This window comes from Erithacus rubecula (assembly GCF_903797595.1).
Source record: "Erithacus rubecula genome assembly, chromosome: 29".
Lineage (NCBI taxonomy): Eukaryota > Metazoa > Chordata > Aves > Passeriformes > Muscicapidae > Erithacus > Erithacus rubecula.
In genome coordinates this window covers 4,371,494-4,390,207 of record NC_136681.1, presented here as the reverse complement: position 1 = coordinate 4,390,207, position 18,714 = coordinate 4,371,494, and the positions used below count along the sequence as shown (strand labels likewise).

Sequence of the window (18,714 nt, the reverse complement as noted above, 5' to 3'; positions counted from 1 at the left end):
TTTTGAGACCCTCTTCCCCCTGAATTTGGGGGACCCCATTCCTGCCTCCCCCAGCTGCACAAAGGCACCTCTGTGCCATCCTGCAGCAGCCCCACGGGTCCCACAGGGACCGAGGCAGGAAGGTACAGCTGGAATCACATTAAGGTCGGGCAGGCTAACCAAGGCTTGGGCTGAGGCACAGCTGGCAAACAGCTGGAGGCCCCAGAAGGGCTGGGACAAACCAGATGTTCTGCTCCTGGGGAGCACTTTGGGCTGAGCAGAGCAGAGCAAAGCCAGGGAAGTGAAAGGGGAGCCGAGTTCTCACTCAGCACCCAGGGATTGCACACACCTGGGGTGAAGGTATCAGATGATCTCTCTGCCCAGGGAACACCTGGATTTTCTACACACTATTCATCACACCTACAGGAGCTCATTTGGTTATGGAAATGACGATTCACATTGCTCTAGAAACTCCTGCTGGTTTCCATCTTGGCAGGCAGGGGCTAAGTTGGCCGGACAAGTCTGCCCAGTTCCATCGGGTGCTCAGAATTCATTGCTTTTTACTGAAAGCCCTTCAGCACCTGGCACGGCTGTCTGTGCCCAGGTGTGTGCAGTGCAAAACCAACACCACACCTGAGGATGCTCCCCTGTCGCTCCTGCTGCCTGCCCTGGCTCGTGCTCAGGAAGTACCAAAAGCCTTTGGAGGCTGTTGAGCACCTGCCCAGGCTGGGGTTCAACAGGAGCCACAAGTATAAAAAACATAGTTAAAAGCCAGCAGATTGCTGATAAACCCTTGTGTGGGCCGGAGGGAACAAGTCACTGTAAGAGGAAGCTGCAGTGAGTCCCCTGTGTGGGCAGATGCAGGCTGGTGTCTCCCAGCTCTGAATCTGAGCAGCATCAAAGGGGAGAGAAACATTTGACAAACACAAGAAAGGCCACACTCCCCTTCATGCCTCCAAGACTTTCAGCTACTTCCTCCAGACCTGGTTTGTGGGGAAAGGATGCAATTGCAGATGCTCCTTCATGCAGGTCCCCGGCATCTCCTGCCCTGCACAGCGAGTGCCTTCCCAAACATGGAACCACAGGGGCCAAGGCTGGGCAGGAGCAGGCAGGGACCCCACTCCCTGCGGGGCAGGGCTCCAGCTGTGCTCCAGCTGTGCTCCAGACGGATCCTGCAGCACAGGGAAGGGACCCCGAGTACCCAAACCAGCACAGGGTCCCCAGCAGGGAGGGAGGCCGGGGCCGGCTCGGTTCTGGGGCCGGCTCGGTGCCAGGGTTCAGTTCTGGGGCCGGCTCGGTTCCGGGGCTCGGTTCTGGGGCCGGCTCAGTGCTGGGGCCAGTTCGGTACCAGGGCTCGGTGCCGGGGCCGGCTCGGTGCCGGCTCGGTGCCCGTCACACGTCCGAGGTGCGGATGCTCTCATCGTCCAGGTCGAAGGCGAGCGGCTTTTCGCGGAGCTGCTGCGGCTCCGAGCGGTGCCGCAGGCGCGCTCCGGGCGCGGGCCGGCCCTGGCTGTCCCGGGGCACGGCCAGCGGGTCCCCGAGCGGGGCCGGCAGCTCCCCCGGCGCCGCCCGCTGCCCCTCCGCCCGCGGCACCGGCGTCCAGGGCTGCCAGGAGGACGCGCAGGGCGCTCTGCCCCCCGCTCGCCGCTCCTCCGCCGGCGGCCGCGGCGGCACCGAGGGGCCCCCGGGCCTGGCCAGCGAGCCGGACCTCGCGAAGGACATCTCCTGCAGGGACAGGGCAGAGCGAGGCTGGGAGACCCCCGCCAAACCAATCCCTTGTGCACGGGCATCGCCCCCGTGACAGCGAGCGTGAAACGCACGGGACCTACCCTGGGGCGCGTCCGCAGCGCCTGTGCCGCCGCGGCGATGGCCCGGATCCAGCTGTGCATGTCCTCGGGGCTGTCTGCCTGCAAACACAGAGCCCGGCGGGGCTGGCCTGGCTGCCGGGGGTCGGCCCTGCCTCCCCCCTGCTCACAGACAGCCCCTGCCACGCGTAATCCCGAGGGAGAGCTGAACCCCCCCCGCACTTCTCCCTCACACTAGAGCCTTGCAGCCCCAGCTGCTGGTGTTCCCTGCTGAGGGGCTGTGGGGAACAGTCCACTTCTCCAGAGCTGAGCCTTCTGCCCCAAAAGGATCCTGGCCTCAGCTGCTCACCTGGATGTAGAAGGTCCTGGAGCTCGTTATGATTTCAAAGAGGTTGTCTCGCATCAGGAGGTCACTAGAAACAGTGAGGAAGAGACAGTCACACCCCAGCAGCCATGGTGGACAGAAAAACCTGAGTTTATCATCATCTCTGGAATGTGCTGGGGAGGATGTATTGAAGGCAAACCTTGGATCTCACTGGGGTTCTGAGAAGAGTCCAGATCTCCAGAGAGCTCCAGCCACAAACCCCCAGCTCTGCTACCAGCCAGCAAACCCCTGCCCTCCCCCACCATAATCCACTGCATTCCCAGCTCATTTTAAATATCAGCATGCCGTTACTTATTAGGAATAAACTGTTCAGAGACACCTTAAATCATTATGTTTTTACTGTAGCTGAAGAGGTTTGTTTTCTGAGGTTATTTTTCATTGCAAATCTTTAGGTTACTTTGATTTTATCAGTGTTTACTGCAATAACTTGTTTCCGAGACACTGCAGCCTGGGCTAGTTTGAGGCTGACACCTCGAGTGACACTTCCCACGAGCAGCTGGAGCAGGAGCAGCTCTGGCCTGAACCAGCCACAGCAGGGAAACACGGGTGGGAGCATTACCCAGACTTGACCAGGCACTCGTGGGTCTTGCAAACATCCTTGAGGAGAATGGAACGCAAAGGCTCCTTGTCCTGCAGGGGGAGAGGAGACAGCGGTGGGCTTGGCCTGCCCAGGGCTGCTGCTGTGCCAGAGCCCTGCTCAGGTCCTGCTCACCTGCTCACACTTGTAGTAGCTGATGGAAAACTCATCCAGGACAAAGAACCGCCGCTTCCAGCTCTTCCTCTGGAAAGGAGAAGGAAATTCTCAGTGCTCAGCCCTGCCACTCTCTGTCCAGGTCCTGCACCCAGAGCATCACTCACTCACCAAGATCCTGCACTCACCATGATCCCTCCACTCACTCACCACAAGCCCTGCACTCACCACGTTCCCCTGCTTGACACAGAAGCCACTCTTGAGCACGGGGGGCCCTGCGGGAGGCTTGGTGGCCGAGGGGGGGATGTAGCTCTGCGAGCGCCGCAGCAGAGGGTGTGCAGCCACCTCACTGCCCTCCCCAGCATCCTGCAGCCAAGAGAACAGAGCCAGTGAGCACCCAGGGCACCCTGCTGCAGGACATCCCATCCCTGCTGCAGGCAGGACATCCCTGCTGCAGGACATCCCATCCCTGCTGCAGGACATCCATCCCTGCTGCAGGGCATCCCATCCCTGCTGCAGGGCATCCATCCCTGCTGCAGGACATCCCATCCCTGCTGCAGGACATCCCATCCCTGCTGCAGGGCATCCATCCCTGCTGCAGGACATCCCATCCCTGCTGCAGGACATCCCATCCCTGCTGCAGGACATCCCATCCCTGCTGCAGGCATCCCATCCCTGCTGCAGGGCATCCATCCCTGCTGCAGGACATCCCATCCCTGCTGCAGGGCATCCCATCCCTGCTGCAGGACATCCCATCCCTGCTGCAGGACATCCCATCCCTGCTGCAGGACATCCCATCCCTGCTGCAGGCATCCCATCCCTGCTGCAGGGCATCCATCCCTGCTGCAGGACATCCCATCCCTGCTGCAGGGCATCCCATCCCTGCTGCAGGACATCCCATCCCTGCTGCAGGCAGGACATCCCTGCTGCAGGGCATCCCATCCCTGCTGCAGGCAGGACATCCCTGCTGCAGGGCATCTCATCCCTGCTGCAGGACATCCCATCCCTGCTGCAGGACATCCATCCCTGCTGCAGGCAGGACATCCCTGCTGCAGGCCATCCATCCCTGCTGCAGGACATCCCATCCCTGCTGCAGGACATCCCATCCCTGCTGCAGGCAGGACATCCCTGCTGCAGGCCATCCATCCCTGCTGCAGGCATCCCATCCCTGCTGCAGGCAGGACATCCCTGCTGCAGGCATCCCATCCCTGCTGCAGGGCATCCATCCCTGCTGCAGGACATCCCATCCCTGCTGCAGGCAGGACATCCCTGCTGCAGGCCATCCATCCCTGCTGCAGGCATCCCATCCCTGCTGCAGGCAGGACATCCCTGCTGCAGGCATCCCATCCCTGCTGCAGGGCATCCATCCCTGCTGCAGGACATCCCATCCCTGCTGCAGGACATCCCATCCCTGCTGCAGGCAGGACATCCCTGCTGCAGGCCATCCATCCCTGCTGCAGGCATCCCATCCCTGCTGCAGGGCATCCATCCCTGCTGCAGGACATCCCATCCCTGCTGCAGGACATCCCATCCCTGCTGCAGGCAGGACATCCCTGCTGCAGGCATCCCATCCCTGCTGCAGGGCATCCATCCCTGCTGCAGGACATCCCATCCCTGCTGCAGGACATCCCATCCCTGCTGCAGGACATCCCATCCCTGCTGCAGGACATCCATCCCTGCTGCAGGACATCCCATCCCTGCTGCAGGACATCCCATCCCTGCTGCAGGGAAAAGCCACCCAACAAAAGCCCCAAGTGAGCCAAGGGCTCAGGGCTGAACAGGGGCAGGGAACGAGCCAGAGCCCAGAGCTGATGTTCTCTCATTGTCTGCAGCTTTCTGGGCTGCTGCTCTGGTACTTGTTCACCCTTTTGGCAACCATGTGTTAAAAACAAGAAATTAGAAGGGCTACAGAAAAGCAGTTTGAGGGCTGAAGGTGGCATCTGATGGGGATGCCACCCACACCCCGAGCTCTGCTGGGCACTACAGGTGTGGTGTCCAGAGGCAGAGGTGAGGGCACTCCTGGAAATGCCCATGGCCAGGAGCTGGGGGGATGCTCCTGCTGCTCTGGGGTGCAGCCAGAGCGTGGGACTCCCCAGTGCACTGCTGGAGCAGCACGGGCTGGGGCACAGCCAGGAAACCACAGACCCGCCCAGGAAGCTTCAGCAGGGCAATGGCCATTTCACACGGGGGAAGCAGCAAGAGCACGGAAATATTCTGACAGCTGATGCACCACCTCCAAAAAACCCCTCTGCACCCCACAGCCCTCTGTACACCTCTGCATCATGATGAACCCTGTGGCCAGGGAAGTGTTAAAAGCATCTGCCAGAAGAAATTGCTGCAATGATCTAATTCTCTACCCTATTTTTAGTGCTGCCACTGATAAGAGCTGAAGTGAGACCCAGAACTGGACAAGAACCCAAACGTGGGAGACGCTGATGGTCACGTGCACCCCCAGCTGTGTGCCCGGGAGGGGACACAGAGCCATGGCAAGTGGCAGCCACCACCCTGGGACAGTCCCTGTGGCTGCTGTGGGGCCCCAGACACGAGGCTCCTCTGCCCTGGGTACCTAAAGGGGGGATTTGCACCCAGGACACGTGGGTGGATGGCCACGGTCAGGAAACCAAGCAGATTCGTGACCTCCTCCTCCTCCTCACACCCCTTGGTCTCATCACACTTCAGAGTGAGACAGAGCAGGGCTGTGCAGGGTGCCCAAGCAGCCCATAATACCTGCAGGGGAAGGGTTTGCAGGCACACTGCTTCCAGAAATGGAAGAGCAGCCCAGCTCACCTGGTTGATGGAGATGGGCGTGTGGACCACCACCCCCCCCAACAATCTCAGTTTTGTAGGCCACCTGGGACTTCCTCTCCTGGGCCTGGGCCACCACTGGAGGCTTGGTGATTTCTGTGGCCGGTGAGACGCTGCCGCCCTTTGGCACCTGTGGGAGAAAGGAAGGGATGAGGGGCACAGGGTGGCACCCCCACACCTGCACTGGGCACCCCATCTCTGTCCAATGCAGAAACATCCCTTTAAAACCCAACCCCAGCGAGGGAGGGCGTGGAGCCCCTGGGTGACAGGAGACACCCAGAGATGACAGGAGTCAGTGATTAAACTTCCCTTCACAGGCTGTGATTCGCCTCTGCAGCTCAGTGAGTTTGTGGGACACTCGCTCCTCTCATTGTCCCTGCTCCACTCACAGCCAGGCTTAACGAGAGCAGGGTCTGGCTAACGAGAGCAGGGTCTGGCTAACGAGGAGCAGGGTCTGGCTAACGAGGAGCAGGGTCTGGCTAACGAGGAGCAGGGTCTGGCTAATGAGAGCAGGGTCTGGCTAACGAGGAGCAGGGTCTGGCTAACAGGAGCAGGGTCTGGCTAATGAGAGCAGGGACTGGCTAACGAGGAGCAGGGTCTGGCTAACGAGGAGCAGGGTCTGGCTAACGAGGAGCAGGGTCTGGCTAACGAGAGCAGGGTCTGGCTAACAGGAGCAGGGTCTGGCTAATGAGAGCAGGGTCTGGCTAACGAGGAGCAGGGTCTGGCTAATGAGAGCAGGGTCTGGCTAACGAGAGCAGGGTCTGGCTAACAGGAGCAGGGTCTGGCTAACGAGAGCAGGGTGTGACTAACGAGGAGCAGGGTCTGGCTAACAGGAGCAGGGTCTGGCTAATGAGAGCAGGGTCTGGCTAACGAGAGCAGGGTCTGGCTAACGAGGAGCAGGGTCTGGCTAATGAGAGCAGGGTCTGGCTAACGAGAGCAGGGTCTGGCTAACAGGAGCAGGGTGTGACTAACAAGAGCAGGGTCTGGCTAACGAGAGCAGGGTCTGGCTAACGAGAGCAGGGTGTGACTAACGAGGAGCAGGGTCTGGCTAACAGGAGCAGGGTCTGGCTAACAGGAGCAGGGTCTGGCTAATGAGAGCAGGGTCTGGCTAACAGGAGCAGGCGTGCCCCCAGCGCTGGCCGTGTCCCTGTGAGTGCCCCACACCCCTGGGCAGAGGCTGGGCTGCAGCAGCACAGATCCCACAGATCCTCCCCTTCCCTCCCCGCCCTCCCCAGCCCCTTCCCCTGGCACCTGGCTCTGGGCAGTTCCCGAGTTTCCCTTGCCAGCCCCGCACTCGGCTGCCCCAAGCCAAGCCCAAGAGCGGGGCAGCGCGGCAGCATCGCCCCCAGCCCCCAGCCCGGGCTCTGCCAGGCTCCTCCCTGCAGGGCTGGATGAGCCGGTCCAGCTGGGGCAGCCAGAGCCGGGAAGGGCTAGCCCAAATCAGGGCATGGAAATCACCAGGGTTCCTGCAGAAGCACAGGCTGCGTCTCCTTCTGCTGTCAGCCCAGCTGCCCCCCTGCCAGGATCCCCCTGCCCAGAGAGAGACCCTGGAGGAGGCTGTGGCAGCACAGCCAGCACGGGGCCAGGCAGGCCCTGCCTCAGCTCTGCAGGTGGAGCCCGTGGCCAGGGTCAGCCAGACCCAGGAAGGAAAGCACCAGCCAGAGCAGTCTGGCAGCTGCAAGTGCAAAGGTTGTCACAATTACTGTGTGTGCAGAGACAGAAAGAAAATGGGAGCTAGGTCTGCTCTTGCAGATGAGTTTCCCACAACAGCTACAACACGGCACCCCAGGGATTTTAAATAAAAAACTCATGGACAGGCTCCAATCAAACTGCTCGCACGATTTTTCCTTACATTCAGTTTACATACCATGAACAACACGCATCAGTGCACGGCCCAGTAAAGCTCTGCTCACGTTGTGCATTGGCCACACTGCTCGGTGCAGCTCGGCAGAAGCCCCCAGCCCTTTCCCAGGGACCCCCACCCAGGCAGGAGCCCCCGAGCCCCCGGGGCAGGCGCTGGCAGCTGAGTGTCACCCCAGGGCTGCCAGGGAGGGAGCAGAGCTGTCCCTGGGGCAGTGCAGAGCACAGACTGAGAGCTGCTGGGTCAGTGAGCATCAGCTCACGGCTCTGTGGGCACACAGCACAGACAGGAGCTGGCAGATGAGCCCCTCTGGATGCAGGCACAGCCTGCAGAGCGGGGCATTGGCTGCTGTTCCAGGGAGAATAAAAACTGAATAAACCAGTTACTGGAGCACAATAAAGCCACCCTTTGACAGCCTCAGTGAGGAGCTGGCTGGGCCAGATCCCAGGCAGCAGGAGCACAGGAGCATGAGGGGATGTGGACCAGCCATAAGGATCCCTGGGGATGGTGGAAGAGCATTGAGAAGAGCATTGAGTGACCCACCGTGATCTTACTGGCCCTGTTCAGTGCCTCCACCCAGTCCTGCAGGTCCTTTTGGTCACTGGCTTGCAAGAAATAGCGCTGGGACAGAGCGTTGATGACTGCCAGGGAGGGAAGGACAAGGGCAGCTGGCAGCAGCACCAGGATTTGAGGGGCAGCCTCCTGTGGCAGGGGGTCCCCCAGAACAGCCCACCAGGACCCCACTCACTCACCAAAGCAGAAGGGAGTTTTAGGCTTCTGTTTGGGGGTGGCAATGCTGACCTGTGACAGAGCAAATCAGGGAAAAATTAGAGATAACAGCACATGCCAGCAGCGGGTACAAGAGCTGAAGTTTCCACCCACCCACCCTGCTCCCTGCCTGGGCTCTGGCCCCTGGACACGGCCCCTGAGCACAGCCCCACAGCTGAGGAGAAGCGGAGCCCAGCTGTGGCACTGCAGGGAGCTGGCCCGTGCCACAGCCCCCAGCACAGGGGCAGGGTCACAACAGAGCCAGGACATCCATCCCTGCATCCCCCGCAGCACAGGACAGAAAGCTTTCAAAGGACCTGAAAACATCCATTCTTCTGGATTAACACTGTCACTCTCATCAGCAATTAAGAGAATTGAGGGAAAATAGTGGTGGTTTTTCCCTGAAGAGTAGGAATCGTTTATATAAGAATAATATTCCTTGAGGCTCCACAAACAGCATTCATGGAGTATTTATTCTGACAGTCCTCCTTCTTCAAAGCCAGTCCATAATGCTTTAAATATGTTTTCCCAAGCAAACCTCCATTTTTCTGGTATATTTACTGTTGGTAGTTCCAGCCACTGACAGAACCCAACCCCGCAGTTTGGGACCAAATGCTGTCCTGCAGCAATTTTCATTTAAACTAAAACCTATATAATTTGTGAGGCTCTTTCCAAAATGGGGAAGGCTCAGCCTCCCAGCATTGCTTCATCTGCGCTTAATTTATAAATCATGATTCAGCAGGAACAGAAAGATCTGTCCAATGCTAAATCCAGCTCCAGGATGAATCTGAGCTGTGCCTGGCGTGGCAGCCACGAGCCCCCAGACCCCAGGGCAGCTGAGGGGCTCTGGCAGGAGGAGCACGGGGCCAGCTCCACTCTCCAGACCCAGCCACAGCTCCACTGCCTCAGTCCCTGGCCCTGCAGCACTTGCTGCTTGTTGCCCTGTTCCTGCCTTCCCAAGGAGGAGGGATAACACCCTCAGCGTGGATAACACCCTTGGGACACAGGAGGGGCTTTCCAGGAGCTCCCATCCTTCAGGGCACTGCCCTGTGAGCACAGGCACAGCTCCTGTTCAGTGCTTAGCTGGGTGCCAGCTCTGTGCCCAGCTCACACCAACTCCACTCAGTTCTGGTCACCCCATATCCTTCCTCACAGCAGAGCAGTTCCTCTTCCTCCTGCACCCCAGCCCTGCACCCCAACCTGTGCCTCTGCACGGGTGAGGATGAGCACGGTCTCAGCACCAGGATCCTCGTGCTGTGGGGTCCCTCCCTGCTCCCCACAGCCCCACTCAGGCTCCATCCCAGGGAGGAGGTCACTGGCTCAGGCAGGACCTTGGTCGCTCCCAGGCCAAGCCATCGCCTCTCCCGGGAATGCTGCAAGGACAGGGGGAAAACAGGGAGCACTCAGCTTCCCTCTGCCCCACCCCAGCATTACCTTGGAGATGTAGGTCAGCTGCAGAGATCCCACAGCACCTGCTCCAATGGCCAGGTTCTGCAACACACACAATGAGCAGTGGGAGGTAAATGACAGGGAGAAGGTGGCGGGGGCAATCCAGCCTGTGCTTTGTGCCCTTGGGGTCAGGCAGCAGCTGCCACCTCCCTGTGCTGCACCTGGCACAGCTCAGAGCCCTCAGCAGCGGGACCAGCCCTGCTGTGCTCCCTGGGACAGTCCTGGAGAGCACAGGGGCCACAGAAGGGCTGGAGCCTGGGTGCTCTGGCACTGCAGACAGGGCCTGGCAGACCCGGAGGAGTCCTGCCCCAGGGAGGGTGGGATGTGCCCACAGACTCCCTGACAGCCTCACAGACACGCCTGGCTCCTGTGCCCACCTGAGGATTGTCCATGTACCACAGCAGGTGGTTGGCCTGGGTGTCCAGGATGAAATACCTCCGCAGAAACTTCCCACAGGTCTCATTTTCCTCGATGTCCAGGAAGCCGCAGATACGGTTCTGGCGGTCCAGGTACGGCATGCCGGGCTCCTTCTGGCATCACCCTGGGGTGGGGACAGGCTCAGGCACTGCGGGGTGCTCTGCTCCCCAGGGAGCTGCTCCTGCACCCACGGCACCCAGCCCAGGTGCTCAGGAGCCCAGCCAGAGCCCAGCTCTCCAGGGGGAGAGGAAGGGACAGCCCACCAACCCACCCCTGCAGCCCCAAGAGCCACCAAATGAGGTTGGACAAAGCAGCCACAAAGGATCTGACATGAGACACCAGATCCCTGAGAACTGTGGCGAAAAATAATCCCAAAGCAGCGTGCTGGAGAGAGCCTGAGCACACTCCCAGGAAACGGGGAACAATCTGCAACTCCAGCAGAAAATCTGTGCGGCCAGGATGTCGAGTCAGCAGGGAAAACAATGACCCACCACAGCAGGGCCACGCTGCGTCCCCAGGTCTGCCCAGGCACGGCCCCCCAGCACTGCCCCCACCCGGGAACACTGTCACCATGCTGTGTCCCCTGTGGGCAGCAGACACGGGGCAGGACAGCCCCAGTGCCCGCAGAGCCCTCTCCCCATGGCACAGGGCAGGGATGGGGCAGCCGTTACCCAAAGGATGTGAGTGAACCCAGTGTGGTTTGTCTGGCAGGAGTGTGGTGATCACGCAGGTGCCAGAAGCAGAGCTACACAAATAAAAGAACTCATGCGGAAAAGGAGGAAATACTATTTTTGAGCGGCAGTGGAGTGGGGCCCGGGGAGGCGAGGGTTGTGCAAGAGCTGGGGTGCAGCTGCAAAGGTAGAGGAGGCAGAAACAAGTCAACCTGCTGTCAGGATCTGAGTTTATCACCAACGTGTCAGAGATGGGTATCGGGTGGTTCGTGGGGACTGTGCTGCTGCAGGGGCAGAGGGTGTTTTAGACCATGACAGTGCCCTGGCACAGGGGTTTCTGAGGGCACTCCATGTCTCACTGCTTTTTTGTGGGGTTATTTTTGTGATGGAGAAGCACATGGAAAGCCAACCCCTTGGTATTTTCAACCATACCAACAGGTTCAGACCAAACCTCTTAAACCCTTCCTTCTGCTGAAAACAAAGATCTAGAGATTTCTACTTAGGAGATGGATGAGGAGGAAGCACAATGTGCCACAGGCAGCCCAGAGATGAGCCCCCAGCCCCTTGGGAGTCTCCATGTCCCACCACCACCATCCTTCCTTACCACATGCTCATCTGGAGACCACAAACCAGCCCAGCCCTTCTGTGCACACTGACCTCAGGCTGCACCTGGCAATGCACAAGCCTCTGGGCAGAGAAGGTTTGGGATTGTCCCACACTCTGCACCAAGCCAGCCAGGTTCCTGTCCTCTCACTTCCCACAGGACACAAATGGTCTCTCTTTGGAGCCACCAAGAACTGCACTATTCCATAAGAAAATTATAAAAGTAGCATCTCCAGCCCTGCTAACACGTGGGGCACCCAGAGGAAATCCAGCAGGGCCAGAAAATTCTCAGTTTTCTAGTGAAGCGTATCAGAGACTTCCAGGACTCTTTCCTACCTCTGGAGCAACTCACTTGCCAGCTTTTTCAGTCACAATCCCATCAAAAAAGTCACGCCTCTCCTGACTCGGCGAATGACATGGCAAGCAACTGGACTACAGAAGAAGATTTACAGCAAAACCACCCCCTTGCCAGCCTGAGCTAAAGGGAAGTGCTCCCCAGGGAGAGGCAGGAGGTGCAGGGCACTGTCCCCTGTGCAGCCAGGGGTGGCTCAGAGGCCTCGTGTGCAGTCACACAGCAGAATTTCCAGGAAGCACCTCGGGATGCGGCCGCGCTGTCCAGCTGCCTGTGCCCCGCTCTGTCCCGGCAGGACACAGGAGCAGCCCGGGAGCTGCAGCAGAAAATCCCGCGGCAAAGGGAGGCCCGAGCTCTGGAGCATCACGCTGCGAACCGCCCTCCGCAGCGCCCATCGCAGCCGCGGGCAGCGCCAGCATCCTCCTCTCTCTCAGCCCGAGCTGTCCTGGGTGCAGGGTGACAGCAGGGCCGGGACCGGCGGGGCCTCAGCTCCGCTTCCTCTCACCTGCGGCTGCAGAGCAGCTCCCGGAGCTCCCCGAGCCGCGGGGCAGACGGGGCAGGCAGCGCCCAGCAACTCGCTGCTACTGATTCCAGATATTTGCCTTAATGGAACGATCAGCCTGTCGGAGCTGGGTACGGCTCTTCATCTGCCACGGAGCCCGAGAACACAGAATAGCTGCAAACGCTCATCCCCGCCACTCGCCTGCCTCCATCCCCCGACTTTGGGCGAGAATTGCGCCCGCCGCGTTTCCGGGGCTCCCACGGGGACCCCTGGGCTCGGGCAGAGCCCCCTCGCTGCCCCCGCTCCCTGCCCGCCACACTCCTCAGGAGCCGTCGGGCAGGAGCCGCACGGCACGGCACGGCACGGCACGGCACGGCACGGCACGGCACGGCACGGCACGGCACGGCACGGCACGGCTCGGCACGGCACGGCACGGCACGGCACGGCACGGCACGGCTGATGCAGCTGCAGGAACCGGGGCCTCCGCCAGGGACAGGGGACAGCTCTGGGGCCGCGTCCCCGGGGGCTCGGGCGATCGGAGCTCGGGACAGGGAGGATGGGGGCGGGCGGCGAGGGCTCTCGAGAGCCAGCGCTGCCTGCGGGCGGCCCCGCGTGTCCCCGTGTCCCTGTGTCCCCCGCACTTACCCCGCGGTGTCCCTGGGCTCATGGCGAGGGGCCGGGGCGAGCCGGAGCTGCGGGCGCTCCGCACGCCGGGCAGCGCTGGGAGACAGACGGACGGACGGACAGGCGGACTGGCGGCGGAGGGGGTGTGCCCCTGGCTCCGCCGTCGCTTCTTTCCGGGTTAATTACGTCTGTCATTAGCAAACCCGGCCCCGGATGTGAGTGCGGGGCGCGGGGCGGCTCCGCGGGGCGGGGGGTCGGTGTCCGTCGCTCCGTCCCATCGCCGTCCGTCCGTCCGTCCGTGTCCGTCCCGCGCACCTGCCGCGGGCCCGGCCGCCGCCGCGGGGGCTGCAGGGGCAGGGACAGCCCGGTGCGGGTCCAGGGACAGCCCGGTGCGGGTCCAGGGACAGCCCGGTGCGGGGGATCAGCCCGGTGCCGGGGGATCAGCCCGGTGCGGGGGATCAGCCCGGTGCGGGTCCAGGGACAGCCCGGTGCGGGGCAGGGACAGCCCGGTGCGGGTCCAGGGACAGCCCGGTGCGGGGGATCAGCCCGGTGCCGGGGGATCAGCCCGGTGCGGGGGATCAGCCCGGTGCGGGTCCAGGGACAGCCCGGTGCGGGTCCAGGGACAGCCCGGTGCGGGGGATCAGCCCGGTGCGGGGGATCAGCCCGGTGCGGGTCCAGGGACAGCCCGGTGCGGGGCAGGGACAGCCCGGTGCGGGTCCAGGGACAGCCCGGTGCGGGGGATCAGCCCGGTGCCGGGGGATCAGCCCGGTGCGGGGCAGGGACAGCCCGGTGCGGGTCCAGGGACAGCCCGGTGCGGGTCCAGGGACAGCCCGGTGCGGGTCCAGGGACAGCCCGGTGCGGGGGATCAGCCCGGTGCCGGGGGATCAGCCCGGTGCGGGGGATCAGCCCGGTGCGGGGGATCAGCCCGGTGCGGGTCCAGGGACAGCCCGGTGCCGGGGGGATAGCCCGGTGCGCTCTGCTCCCCCAGGGCTGCCCAGTCCCAGGCTCGGCGCCCTCCCGGTGAATCCCCCCAGACCCGACACAAAACCGCTCAGGTTTTTGAGGCTGACACTGACGGGAATGAACCGCCCAGTTCGGGTCGCAGTTTCTGCAAGAGCATCTCTTGGGAAAGCTGCTTTGGAGTGAGCTCAGGGCGGATTTGGGAGCAGGAAACACCCGCTGCCCCCGCCGTGCCGCCCAGGGGAAGCCCCACTTTCTCTCCGAAACTCCATCTGGCCCCGGAGCACTTTCTCCCTGCGCGGGTGAAACCGATCCTGGCGCCGCCGCCGCCGAGGGTCCGCAGGGATGCGTCTCACGGACAAGCCGTGTATGTCCCATTCCAGTCCGCTCCTTCCACTGCTGGCTGCTGCTCCCGGCACCCCGGAGGTCTCGAGCCCTGCCCCGCCGCCGCTGCCTCCCCCTCTCCCCTCCCTGCCCTTGCAAAGACTAAACTGTTCCACGGGGTATTTTTATACCGAGGCATCTCTCGCAGTCCCCGTGACCCGCCGGAGCCCGGGCAGCGCTGCTCTCCCCTCGTTCCCAGAGCCTGGCAGCTCTCCTGGATTTCCCAATGCGTTTTTCTGCTATAACCTGTGGGGGGGTACAAGCAGCCCCTGGAACTCACCCAGACACCCCATGAGGGGCATGAGGGAAGTCCCGGGGCAGGGCACGTCTCTGCCCCAGGACCTTCGGAGACAGCATCCAGAGCCCCCTTCAGGAGAATACCCTTCGTGGGCCCTGAGGAAGGAGCAGAATCCACAGCAGACAGGGAATAATCTGCTTTCCAGATGCTCTCCTACAGCGGCAGCAGCCCAGCGACTCTCTAGGCTTGTTAACTTCCACAAGACCATGTCCGTACTCTGCAGGACCTTCCGACCCTCTCACCCTCCAGCACTCACCGAGTGCTCTGCTCCAGCAGAACCCTCCAGCTGGAGTTCCACGGCTGGATCCGCACGTGCTCAATTACTTCTTTTCTTCTGTTCAAACTCGCTCTTTTCAGTTTCAGTACCTGTTCCCCTTTTCCTCATGTGCTGACTGGGGCAGACTCCAGCAGACGGCGGCTGTTTGCTGCTCATTACAGTTCTTGCGGTCAAATTCTCCAGTTCTCATCGTCCCAGCCATCCTTCACTCCCTCCATCATTCCCCTTTCTATGCTCACTCTGTTTACTCACTTTTATCATTCTCCCTCACGAAACCAAGGCTCACCGACCACTCCTGGGGGTCTTTCTAGCAGAGCTTTGAGCTGTGGGACCACCTGCAGCCCCAGATCTCCCCCATGTCTTCTCAGTCACAGAAACCGCTCTGAGCCGAGCCTCAGGCTGCAGAAAGCAGCCACAAAGGTTCTCTGTCGGACCGACGGGGAGGGGGCGAATCTGCACTGGGGTCCCGGGCTCTGCCCGGCAATCTGCGGGGTTTGGCACCAGAAGCGAAACCGGCTCGATTCGTTCTCTCGCGGTTTTGGTTTCCCTGGCAATGAGAGGCTGCGAGCGCGGTTCCGAACGGCAGCGTTTATTGGACTGGCGGGGATGGGTCCCACAGAGCCCCCCGGCCGCGTCCCTAGGCTAGAGCAGCTACCCCCGACCAGCCACAATCCAACTCTCAGAGCCAGCCCAGCAGCAGCGTCCCGGCCAGCGCGGTGGCCAGCAGGGCCAGCGGCGGCGGGCTGGCTCCCCCGCCGTTCCGGTAGCCCCGAGCCGGCCCGTTGCAGTCGTCGCCGAAGCAGCAGCGCACGGTGGCCCCGCCGGAGCCGCCGCGACGAGCCTGGTCACAGAAGGACTTGTAGGAGCAGGACTTAATGACGCTGTCTGCAAGGAAAGGCAGCGCGACACGGGGTCAGGCAAAACCGGGACCCCGACATGGGGATCAGACACTCCCGGGACCGCGACACCGGGATCAGGGTCACCCGGGACCCGAGACACCGGGGTCAGGCACTCCCGGGACCTGAGACACGGGGTCGGGCACTCCCGGGACCGCGACACACCGGGGTCGGGCACTCCCGGGACCCGAGACACCGGGGTCGGGCACTCCCGGGACCCGAGACACGGTGTCAGGCACTCCCGGGACCCGAGACACCGGGGTCGGGCACTCCCGGGACCCGGGGATCACTGGCAGAGGAGATGAAACTCCCCAGTCCCAGCAGAGAGCGATGCGGGCGCGAATAAAAGGATCTCTCTCCTGCCCACGAGAAGAAGCCACCTCCTGCTCCACCTCGGCAGGTCCCCTGCTCCTCCTCACCCTCCGGTCCCGTCCAAGACCCTACGGTCCTGCCCCCCTTCCCCCGGAGCCCCCAGTGCCCCCAGCACCCCGGCCAAGGACTCACTGGGTGCAGTGATCGTGGAGCAGGCGTCGGCGTACTGGGGGCAGCTGTGCGATCCCTGCTTGTTGCAGTCGTTCTCGTTGGATGCGACACATTTGTAGCATTTCAGAGCTTTACCTGGGTGAGGATGAGGAGGGGGAGTGAGTGGCCGTCCCAGCGCCCCGACAGGCGGTGGGGCAGCCAGCCCCTCTCTCCTGTGCGTCAGAGCCGAAAGTGGTGCAAGAGCTGTGTGACCCCTCACAGCATACACACACCCCAGAAAAACCCAAATCTGCTCCCGCCTGAAATGACGAATCCCTGATTTTGACGGGGCTGGATAAGCCAGCGCCGGGGCTGGAAGGGAAGCTGGTCGCTGCTTTGCTGCCGAGCAGAGCCCTCTCGCGGCAGCGGGGCCGGCTCCAGCCCGGAGTTCCACCTTCATCGCAGCCGGAGGAAGCTCGGCAACGGGGGAAATTGGGATTTCGTGGACTCAGAGGACAGTAAGCGCCTTCCCTTAACCCACAGTGACCCGGCTGCCGCTGCTGGGCTGTGTTGTGTCTCCTCTGCTGCTCCTCACAGCATGGGACAGCCTTTCATCCGCCCCGAGCTGAAAACACAGTCACGGTCATCGTGCCTTGGTCCAGAGATCCTGAAACTGTCCAGAGCTGCCCCCACTCCATGTCATTGCTGTGGGCAGTGCAGCCACTCCCTGTCTTTTACAACGGCTTTTTGTGGTTATGCCTTGGAGGAACCGAGTTTTAGCAGGGAAACACAGCTCAGAGTCTGGCTCAGCAGCCTCCATCAGAGCTGGAGACCAGAGACTCCGTGGTCCCTGCTGGGCACTGCACACCTGGGCAGAGAGGCAAGGACAGGGGGCTCAAAGGAGAAAACCAACCTCCCCCCAAAACATCATTTTCCTGCAGGGGTGGGAGCAGCACGGGGCGGGGTGAGGTGGGCAAGGGGCAGGGTGAGGTGGGCACGGGGCAGGGGTGAGGTGGGCAAGGGGCAGGGTGAGGTGGGCAAGGGGCAGGGGTGAGGTGGGCAAGGGGCAGGGTGAGGTGGGCACGGGGCAGGGGTGAGGTGGGCACGGGGCAGGGGCACGGTGGGCACGGGGCAGCCCGCAGGCAGGTGCCAGGGATGGGGCAGCAGCAGGCACAGGAGCAGCTCCAGCCATTTACCCGACCTTGTGCTGCCTGGGGCCAAGCGACACTTACTTTCTCCAGCCAGGGAGGTGACGATGGCCAGGGCCAGGAGGGTCTTCAGGGCAGGCATTGTCAGCAGTGTGCAGCGTGGGGTGTGTAGCTGCTGTTTTGTCTTAAGGTCTTACAGCTAATCTGCTTGGATGACTGCCTCGGGGGCTGGGATAATGCCATCTTAGCTGGGGGGACAGGACACAGCTCCCCAAGGACATGGGCTGGGCAATGGCAGTGGGGCAAGGCACCAACGGTGCTGGTGGATGGGCTGGGCTCTGCTCCAGACCCTGCTCTGGAAACCATCTCTGGGCACAGAGCCTTGTGCTGGCTTTCAAAGACCTTGATCGAGCCCACCCGCTCCATCCAAAGAAAAACCCTTCTTGTCATGAGTAGCAGCCAAGCTGAGGAAATTCCCTCCAGATTCTCCAACCCAAAAAAAGAGAAGTCTGAGAGAACAACTGAAAACCCCGACAGGGCTGGAGCCCGTGGAACCAACCCTGCACCCCCAGGGCTCCATCCTCGCAGAAGGATTTTCCCAGGGCCACAGAGGCTGCCAGGCTCAGTGCAGGGATCAGGCCGAGGATTCTCCTGCCTGACATCCCTCTGCTGCCTCAGCTCCTGCTGCTGTCTGAGCATCACAGCGTGGTGGGAGTCACAGGGCCAGAAGAGTCATCCCAGGTCTGATTTCAGAGCTCGGAAATGCAGATTTCAGGAACAGATGATAAATGTACTTATTTGAAAGCAACTGCCATGTAAACCACATTAATAAAGACAAGGAAGAACACGGCCCATCCTGGAAAGTAAAGCCAACTTCTCCGAAAACTCATCACCAACCTCACAAACACCAAGGAAGCTTTCAAGAGTGATAAACACAGTTTTTACTCAGGCAATGAAACATGGAAAAAATATATTAGTAATCATTATAATAATCTCGTTTGTGTGAGTATAACTCTTACAAATATTTACCTGACATATAAAAGGGAAATTATGGTACATATAAAACGGATGGAGATGCAGTTACACACAGGGCTGGAAGCAGAGGGGCAGGAGGCAATGCAGAGGAAGCTCCTGCCTGGGGAGGCCACGCTGGAGGGACAGGGCAGAGATCAGTAGTTGGGGGTTACTGGTTGGCACTTGGTCACAGACAGACCTGCTGGCAAACACACACTGCAAACAGCAGCACGGCAGCAGGGGCAGGGCCTGCCTCTGCCAGGAGGGGCATGAAAGTCTGCTGCAAGGAGCAGAGAGCAAACACAGCCAGCTGTGACACTGCCAGCTGTGACACCAGCTGTGACACTGCCAGCTGTGACACTG

At 61.3% G+C, this 18,714-nt stretch overlaps 2 protein-coding genes across 3 annotated transcripts; both read right to left on the bottom strand.

Annotated features, from left to right (window-relative positions):
* Window positions 1-1,235: 1,235 nt before the first annotated feature.
* Window positions 1,236-13,096, bottom strand: PLEKHA2 (pleckstrin homology domain containing A2). Its single transcript, XM_079328831.1, is given in 14 exon segments — window positions 1,236-1,251; window positions 1,371-1,704; window positions 1,809-1,886; window positions 2,134-2,197; window positions 2,729-2,799; window positions 2,882-2,950; window positions 3,089-3,226; window positions 5,648-5,686; window positions 5,688-5,795; window positions 8,070-8,167; window positions 8,279-8,327; window positions 9,729-9,785; window positions 10,121-10,284; window positions 12,934-13,096. Coding segments are annotated over 12 exon segments (1,245 nt in total). The 5' UTR covers window positions 10,262-10,284; window positions 12,934-13,096; the 3' UTR covers window positions 1,236-1,251; window position 1,371.
* A 1,767-nt stretch (window positions 13,097-14,863) lies between these two features.
* Window positions 14,864-17,923, bottom strand: LOC306813418 (uncharacterized protein). 2 transcript variants are annotated; one of them, XM_079328844.1, is made up of 3 exons: window positions 17,422-17,923; window positions 16,232-16,345; window positions 14,864-15,716 (listed from the first exon to the last, which is right to left on the bottom strand). In XM_079328844.1, the coding sequence occupies exons 1-3, from the start codon at window positions 17,477-17,479 to the stop codon at window positions 15,511-15,513; spliced, it is 378 nt and encodes a 125-aa protein (XP_079184970.1). In that variant the 5' UTR covers window positions 17,480-17,923; the 3' UTR covers window positions 14,864-15,510. The 2 variants fall into 2 exon arrangements, with proteins under 2 accessions (XP_079184970.1, XP_079184969.1); XM_079328843.1 differs by lacking the exon at window positions 17,422-17,923 and having other exon boundaries at window positions 16,232-17,077.
* Window positions 17,924-18,714: the final 791 nt, after the last annotated feature.